The 8,380-nt window shown below is 59.8% G+C and overlaps 2 protein-coding genes across 3 annotated transcripts; both read left to right on the top strand.

The window, feature by feature from the left end:
* Positions 1-465: 465 nt before the first annotated feature.
* On the top strand, positions 466-6,068 carry NOP9 (NOP9 nucleolar protein). The gene is given in 12 exon segments (XM_085215281.1): positions 466-790; positions 1,450-1,557; positions 1,560-1,808; positions 2,293-2,433; positions 2,551-2,692; positions 2,865-3,054; positions 3,537-3,677; positions 3,779-3,868; positions 4,544-4,645; positions 4,648-4,761; positions 5,123-5,228; positions 5,323-6,068. Coding segments are annotated over 12 exon segments (1,653 nt in total). The 5' UTR covers positions 466-669; the 3' UTR covers positions 5,472-6,068.
* A 112-nt stretch (positions 6,069-6,180) lies between these two features.
* METTL17 (methyltransferase like 17) lies at positions 6,181-8,353 on the top strand. Of its 2 annotated transcripts, XM_085215282.1 has the most exons (8): positions 6,181-6,300; positions 6,387-6,468; positions 6,845-6,904; positions 6,990-7,038; positions 7,396-7,477; positions 7,550-7,623; positions 7,938-8,032; positions 8,169-8,353. In XM_085215282.1, the coding sequence occupies exons 1-8, from the start codon at positions 6,238-6,240 to the stop codon at positions 8,249-8,251; spliced, it is 588 nt and encodes a 195-aa protein (XP_085071408.1). In that variant the 5' UTR covers positions 6,181-6,237; the 3' UTR covers positions 8,252-8,353. The 2 variants fall into 2 exon arrangements, with proteins under 2 accessions (XP_085071408.1, XP_085071410.1); XM_085215284.1 differs by lacking the exon at positions 7,938-8,032 and having other exon boundaries at positions 8,169-8,322.
* The last annotated feature ends 27 nt before the right edge of the window (positions 8,354-8,380 follow it).

Below are 8,380 nucleotides of genomic sequence, written 5' to 3'. Positions count from 1 at the left end.
GAGGCATGCGGAGGGCGCCATTCTTCTCACGCAGAATGGCGTCGCTTCCGGGGAAGAGGGATTGTGGGATATAACGAGGCACTTGGCATTTTCCGAGGTGTATTGTAAGATACGGAGGACGCTATTTTGGCTACGGGTAATGGCGTCGCTCCCAGAGGAGTGGGATTGTGGAATATAACGAGGTACGTGGCGTTTCTCGAGGCATATCCTAGGACATAGGCAGGCAAATACAGGACGCCATTTCAGTCACGCAAAATAGCGTCGCATCCGGGAAGGGGCTTGTGGGATATAGTGAGGAAAAAGGAGAACGCCTCTTTTTTTTTTTTTATCACGGGCAATGGCGTCGCTTCCGGGAGAGTGGCATTGTGGGATATTGCGTGGCACGAGGAGACCGCCATTTTCAACAAGCAAAATGGCGTCGCTTCCGGGACTGGGAATTGTGGGATATACTGTGGCAGCTGAACGACGCCGTTTTAATTGCGCAAAATGGCGTCGCTTCCGGGAGAGGCGCGTTGTGGGATATACCGTGGCACACAGAGGGCGCCGTTTCGCGCAATGGCGTCGCTTCCGGTGAAGTAGCATTGTGGGCTGTAGCGAGGCACGCGGAGGCCGCCATCTTGCTTCCGGTGTCGTGCAGCGTGGTTCCTGCTCCCCTTCCGTCGTTCCTCCATGGGGCCGCGCGGGGGTCGGGGCTCCCGGGGGGGCCCTCCGCGGTTGGAGCCCGAAACGGCCGCTTATTTCCAAAGGGCTTTGGAGACCCTGCAGGAGGGGCTGAGCGCCGAGGAGATGGGTGAGCGGGGGGGGGGGGGGGGCTGAGGGGGGGATTTTGGGACGAAACCCGGGCAAATTGGGGTCTTTTGGGGGGGGGGGGTTTGGGGTTGGATTTGGGGTTCGTGGGGGGATTCTGGGGGGTGGGGGGGAAATGAGGCGTTTTGTGGGGGATTCGGGCGTTTCGTGTCGTTCGGGGCGGGGTTGAAAGGGGAAATGGGGGGGATTTGGGGGAAATGATGCAGTTTGGACAGGATTTGGGGTCGGAATGGGGGATTTTGGGGCTTAGGGGCCGCCCAGTGGGGTTTTGGGGGTGGAAAAGGGGATTTTGGAGCCCCTTTGGGGTCCCGTTTTTGGCCCCTTTTGGGTCCTTTTTTGGGGTCTCCATTTGGGTCCCATTTTTAGCCCCATTGGGGTCCCACTGCTGTCCCTTATTTTGGCCCCATTTGGGTCAGCGTTGGTGCCCCATTTAGGTCTTTTCGGGGTCTCCATTTTGCATCCCATTGGTTTCCCTTTCGGGTACCTTTGGGGTCCCCATTTTGGGTCCCACCGCTCACCCATCGCTGGTCCCATTGGATCCCATTGGTGTTTTTTAGGGTCCCTTTTAGGACCCCCCCCCCCCCCGCCCCCAATTTCCTCACTTTTCCCCCCCCAAAACTGACGTGTTTTTTTTTTTCCCAGCTCTTTTCGCCCCCAACGTCCTGGAGGAGGCGGCGGCCGCCTACCCAGCTGTGCTGCTTCACCCCCAGGGTTCCCTCCTGCTTCAATCCCTGCTGCCCCACGCCCCCCCCCGACATTGGGCCGCCTTTTGGGGGCGATGGTGGAGGGGGGTGGGCTGGGCTTTGGGGGGGCCAAAACATTGGAGGCGGGGTTGAAGGCGGTGCTGCCGGTTTTGGGGAAGGGGCTCCAGGAGGGGGAGGGGGAGGAGCTGGAGGGGGCCGTGGGGGGGGTGGTGGGGGCGGTGGGGGCTCGGCTGGGGGAGTGGGCAGGGCAGGCGGCCGGGAGCTTCGTGGTGAGGGAGCTGCTGAGGGTGCTGGCAGGTAAGGGGGGGTCTGGGGGTCTTGGAGGGGGGTGGGGGTGGAGGGGGTCTGGGGGGCAGGAGGGGGATTGGGGGTCGGGGGGGTGGAGGTTGGGGGGGTCTGAGGGGCGGTATGGGGGGGATGGGGGTCAGGGGGAGGATGGGGGGGGCTGGAAATGGGGGGTTGGTCTCAGGTTGAGGGGTTTGGGGGGGATCTGGGGGAGGGTGGGGGGGGATCTGGTGGTCCTGGGGGGGAGGTTGGGGGTCTGGGGGGTTCTGAGGGTTGGGGGGGGTCTTCGGGTGGATTTGGGGTGAGATGGGGGGTGAAAAGGGGGGCTGGGGGAGCTGGGTTGGAAATTTGGGTCGTTTTGGGGGGGGAATTTGAGGGTCTCAGAGATTAAGGTGGAGTTTGTGTGGTTAATTAAAATGTTAATGAGGTGGATAACGAGTGCATGTCATTAGAATTGGTGGTTTCACTGCTTTTCGTGGTGTGTTTTTGTTTATAGGGATTTCAGAAGAACCCAAAACCAAGGGGGCGTGGCTTAAGCTAAAAGGGGCGGGGCTACGGTCCAAGGGGGCGGAGCTCCCCGCTTCCTTCCCCCTTCTTCTCCAGCAATTGGCCGAAGCCTTTGAGCAGCACCTGCCCTGTGAGTGTCTTATTATGGGATGGAGGCCGCCACCTTTAGCCCCGGATCCCAATTTTTTTCATTTCTGACCCCGATTTTTTCATTTTTCGCCCCAAATTTGCCCCCCCCCCCCCATAGCACTGCTCTCTCCGCCCTGTGCTAGCCTCTGCCTGCAGGGCGCGCTGCAGGCACTGCATCACAGCCAATCACCAGCCTGCGCCCGTCTCTGCGACGCTCTCATTGGTCTCCTTGCCTCGCCTGGTCCCGCCCCCGGGGAGAGGTGAGCGCCGATTGGTCAAAACGCTGCTCAGATCTGATTGGCTGTGTGCGTCAGGGGTGGTGGGGGGCGGGCCAGCGGGGGGGGGGGGGGGAGGGGCGGGTTTCCGGTAATGCTGCGCGCTGATTGGCTGGCAGCTCCGCGGCTCCATTTTCTGATTGGCTGCCGCTCTCAGCCCGCTGGTGGCTGCGTTGGAGGACCCGGAGCGGGGTCGGATCATGGAGGCGGTGCTGGGCGTGGCTCCGCCCACGAAGCTGAGGGAGCTCTTCCAGGAGCAGCTGAAGGGCCGCCTGGTGGGCGTGGCTTGTCACCGGCTGGCCAATCATGGGCTGCAGAGATTGCTGGATAGCGCCCCCCCGGATGTGGTAGGCGGGACTTCCGGGTGAGGGGCGGGGCTAAAGGCGGAAGTGGGCGTTTGATTGAGGGCGTGGGGGGGCGATGGGGGTTTCGGGGGGGGGGGAAAGGGGTTCTTGGGAGGGGTTGGGGGGGGTAAATCGAGGTCTGGGGGATTTTGGGGGGGAATTGGGGGGTTTTGAGGTGGAAATGGGCTCTTGGTGGGGTGAAATGGGGTTATGGGGGGGATATGGGGGGTTTTGGGGGGGAAAATGGGATTTTGGGGGGGCGGGGTTTTTTTTGTAGGGTGGATGGGGGTCTTGAGGGGGGGTGAGTGGAGATCTGGGGGCTTTTGTGGGGGAGGAATGGGGGCTTGGGGGTCCCATTTGTGGCCCCATTTTGGTCCTTTTTGGGATCCCATCGGGGGCCCGATTTGGGGCCCCGTTGTGGTTCCCGTTTTGGGTCCTGTTGGGGTTCACCTCGGTGGTCCCTAACGCTGCTTCCCCCCCCTCAGGTGGGGGCCGTTCTGGAGGAATTGGGCCCTTCCCTGGGGCAGCCCCTGGCCCGGGGTCACCACGGGGTCGCAGTGGCTTTAATGGGCGCCTGCCTGCAATATAAAGAGCTCCAGCAGGGGGCGCTGCGTTGCCTCTTTCAGGTAAACCACGCCTCCTTCCTTAAGCCACGCCCCCTCTTAAAGGCGCAGGGCCCCCTTTAAAGCCCCCTCCCCATTTAACTGTTTTTTTTCCCTGCCTGCAGGCGTTCAATTGCTGGGAGCCCCCCCAGCGGCGCCGCTGCTGCGTGGGGGCTTTGTTGGCCCTGCAGCCCCTGGAAGGGGAGGAGCCACAGGTGAAGGATATCCAAAAACGCTTCTTTTTATCTTCAAATTTCTCCCTTAAGTCATTTTTTTGTCCAAAAAATGTATTATTTGTCTGTCTAAGACTGTTTTTAATTCCCTTTGTCATGCTTAGCAATTTTATTTTCTGGTTTCTTCCCCAGTTCTGTCGCTCACATCTCAACCCACATTCCCCCTTTTTCCTCCCCACTCTTTTCCTTTGCCCTCAATTACGCCCCTGAAATTCCCCATTTTTCCTCCATGTTTCCTCCTCCTCTCTTTTTCTCACCTCCAGCTTCCCCAATCTCCCCCAAGTCCCCCATTTTCTCCCCAAATTTCTCTTTATCCGTCTGAACGCCTCGTTTTTTCCCCCCAAACGACCCCCGACCCCTTTTACAACCCCAAGCTGCTTTGTTATCTTCTCTGTTCTCCTCCGATGTCCCCCCCCTCCCCCAGAATCGCCCCTCAAACGCTCCCCGATCTCCTTTACAACCCCAAACGCCCCCAATTTCCTCCCCAATCTCCTTCAAGGCCCCCCCCCCCCGCCCCCAAAATCGTTTCCTTTCACTCCCAAATACGCTTTCCCCCCAAAAAATTTGGATTTCCCTCCCCGAATCACCCAGCTGACCCCCACTACCCACCATCCGTTCCCTCTCCCTCTAACATCACTGCCCCCCATTTCCTCGCAGCCCACCCTCGGCGCCGTCACTCCTTCCGGTTCCCATCTCCTCCAGCTCCTCCTTCACTTCCGGGACCCCTCTGCACTTCTGGGGGGGCTTCGGGCGCTTTCTGACACCCACCTGCACTCATTGGCTCTCAGCCCCCCGGCAGCCATGTTTGGGACTCCATTATGAGCAGCCCCTCCGTGCCCCCCCGCGCCCGGCGCCGCCTCGTCCGTAGGTTGAAGGTAAGACCCCATTTTGGGGCAAAATCTCCCGTTTTCAGGTCCCGTTGTAATGCTCAAAAATCTCGGGGGTGGAGCCTGAATGGAGCCCCGCCCCCTCCGCAAGCCGACCCAATGGGGAGGGAGCTCTATTGAAGCCCCGCCCCCGTGAGCCAATTTGGGGCGGGGCCTAGTTGAAGCCCTGCTTCCTCCACAATCCAAGCCAATGAGGGCGGAGCATTCAGATGAAGCCCCGCCCACCTCCTACCACGTGCCCATCCTGAGGGGGGGTGGAGCCTCATCGAAGCCCTGCCCCCCTCTGTGAGCCAACCCAATGGGGTGGAGCCTCTGAACGAAGTTCCGCCCCCCTTGTGTGACATCACAGGGCCACTTCCTGTCCCTGGCCTGTCACCGCAATGGCAGCCGCGTCCTGGACGCCATCTTGGCTTCCTGTTCCTCCCCCACACGAGCCTCCATCGCCTCCGAGCTGGGTGAGCAACCTCAGAAGGGCCCGAATTCCCCCCGGGGTCCCTTTGTTCCTATGGAAAGGCCTTAAAAAAGCTGAGCTCTGCCACCTCATTGCAGCCCCCCAGCGCCGGGCGCTGCTCAGGGATCCCCACGGGCGCCATGTTGAGCATCGCCTCCACCTGGAGCTGTTCCTGCGCAGCCGCAGCCAATGGGAGCAGCTGTGGGCAGCGCCCCGGGGGATGCTGGGAACGCTGCTGGAGGACTGAGGGCCACAGAGAGGAGCGGTGAGGGGATAGAGCTTCTGGAGCAGTGCCTTTGATTGATTGGAGACCATAGAGACCAAAGAACTATTTATTTTTTTGTTGCTGTGGTTTTCTGTTGGAGAACCGTCACCATGATCGTAGAGATTGTGGAGTTTTTTCTGTTCTCTGGTTGGTTCCTGGAGGACTGACCTGACCACAGAGCTGCCGGAGGCCTTGTGGTGTCTATGGCATGGAGGACTTGTGACCATAGAGACGGTGGAGGACTTACCATAGGGATGGTGGAGGACTTGATACCATAGAGATGGAAGACTTGCAACCATAGAGATGTGGAGGACCTTTGGCCATAGAGACAGTGGAGGACTTGCGAGCGTAGAAACGGTGGAGGCCTCGCAGTCTTTATGATCAGCTGGAGCTGATTTGTGACCATAGAGATGTAGGAGGACTGAGCAGGATTGAATTCTGGAGTGTCTCCTCTGCGTGTGCTGCGCTGTTCCTTACCAACCATAGAGCTGAAGAAGGCCTGAGAGTTTTATTTTTGTAATTACGCGTTTTCTTTAATAAAATAAACCGTTTTTGGGTTTGTTTTTTTTTTTTGCGTAATGGAGAAGTCGTAATTTGTCCCCTAAGGGCCCCGAGGCGGTGATTGCGAGCAGCGTATGAGAAACATGCGGCGAAACCTCTTTCGCTCTCCTATTGGTCCTCCCAGCCGTCCGTCACGCTCCGGCCTTTTTCATTGGCTGAGCCGCCAGGTTCCTCCTTTTCCGGCAAAATGGCGGCGCCCATGTGGGCGCGGCGGCGGCTGTGGGGCATGCGGGGCGAATGGAGGCAGAAGGCAGGACGGGGGGGGGGTGTCCTATGGGGTCCTTATGGGTCTCTGTGGGGTTTTGGGGTCCCTACGGTGTCGTTGTTCCCATACAGCATGAAGGGGTTCGGCACGCAAAGGTGCTGCAGCTGCCCCCAGCCTTGGGGCGGGCAGCACAGAGCGTCCTGCAGGAGGAAGGTATGGGGTTGTGGGGTGCTGTGGGGGTCTGTGGGGTGCTATGGGGGATATGGGGGGTTATGGGGGTCTGTAGGATGCCAAGGGGGGGCTATGGGGTCTTTGGGGTCCTATGGGGTGCTATGGGGTCTGTGGGGTGCTATGAGGGGCTATGGGGGTCTGTAGGGTCCTATGGGGAGCTGTGGGGTCTGTGGGGTGCTATGAGGTCCTATGGGGGTCTTTGGGGGGCTATGGGGTCTGTGGGGTGCGATGGGGGTCTGTGGGGTGCTAAGGGGGCTATGGGGTCTTTGGGGTCCTGTGGGGGTGCTATGAGGGGCTGTGAGGGTCTGTGGGGGGCTATGGGGTGCTATAGGGCCAATCCTGTCCCCCATATCCCCAGGCTGGAGCCAGGAGCAGGCGAAGGTGCTGGGAAAGCAGCTTTGGGGTCACCGCCCCCCTGGTGAGTGACGTCATCAGCTGTGACGTCATAGGGCAGATTGGGGGGTGGTGATGTCATCATCCCCCCCCCAACCCCAAACCCACAGAGCTTTGGGGTGCAGAGAAGGTGCAGCAGAAGCCAGGACCCAAAGTGAGGTGCATATGGGGTCGTTATGGGGTCGTTGTGGGTCTTTATGGGGTCATTATGGGTTTGTGGGGTCGTTGTGGGTCCCTTTGGGGTCTTTATGGGGTCGTTGTGGGGTCTTTATGGAGTCATTATGGGTTTGTGGGGTTGTTGTGGGTCGTTATGGGGTCACTGTGGGTCATTATGGGGTCATAATGGGTCTCTGGGGTCGTTGTGGGTCCCTGTGGGGTCATTATAGGTCCCTATGGGGTCGTTGTGGGGTTGTTTTGGGCTCTGGGGTCTTTGTGGGGTCTTTACGGGTCTCTTTTGGGACCCTATGGGGTCTCTGTGGGTCGCGGTGGCCCCTGACCCTATAAGTTCCCCCATAGGTACACAGCAGAGCTGTGCCGTGCCTACCTGGCCGTGAGGTTGGAGCGGGACCACGCGGCTGTAGGGCGAGCGCTGCATGAGGTGGGAACCCTATAGGATCCCTATGGGGTCCTTATGGGGTCTGTGTGGGGCTGAAAGCATTGTGCCCTACAGATCCGGCTCCGTGTCCCCACTTTTACCCCACAAACCATGTTGGATTTCGGCTCTGGGATCGGGATTGCCTGTTGGTAAGGGGGAAGGGTCTGTAGGACCCCAGTAGCACCCCATAGACCCCAACAGCACCTCACAGACCCCATAGACCCCAACAGCACCCCATAGACCCCAATAGCCCTCCCATAGTACCCCACAGACCCCAATAGCCCTCCCATAGCACCCCATAGACCTTAATAGCACCCCATAAACCCCATAGACCCAAGTAGCACCCTCACAGACCCCACAGCACCACATAGACCCCAATAGACGCCCTTAGCACCCTATGGGGTGCGCCCCGAAGCCTGTAGGGTTTCTGGGGGTCTTACAGATGCCCCATCTGTTCCTATAGGGTGGCCCACGAGTTGTGGGGTCAGAGCTTGCGTCAGTATCTGTGTGTGGGGTCAGCCAGGGCCATGAGGGAGATGGGGGAGCGGCTGCGGCACGGTAATGGGGTCGGGGGGGGGCAGTTGTGGGGTCGGGGGGGGGGGGGGGTAATGGGATCAATGGGGTCAGAGGGGTCAATGGGATCATGGAGGGCAACGGGAGGGGTGTGGCCTCACATTGGCCCTGCCCATTGTAGGAGGAGCCAACTCAGGCCCCGCCCACTTCGGCCCCGTCTTTGCCCGCCCCTCCCTGCCTGCTGAGCACAAGGTACCTCGATGACCCCAAATCCCCCCCATTGCCCCAAATCGCCCCCACAACCCCCATAGCGCCCCATTAACCCCCCCATTGCCCGCCATTATCCCCCATCTCACCCCATTACCCCCCCAGATCCCCCATCTCCCTCCCCCC

Source organism: Meleagris gallopavo, unplaced genomic scaffold, assembly GCF_905368555.1.
Source record: "Meleagris gallopavo unplaced genomic scaffold, MGAL_WU_HG_1.1 scaffold_13, whole genome shotgun sequence".
Classification (NCBI taxonomy): domain Eukaryota; kingdom Metazoa; phylum Chordata; class Aves; order Galliformes; family Phasianidae; genus Meleagris; species Meleagris gallopavo.
Note: the sequence above shows the minus strand (reverse complement) of the source record. Positions and strands in the feature narration are given on the sequence as shown.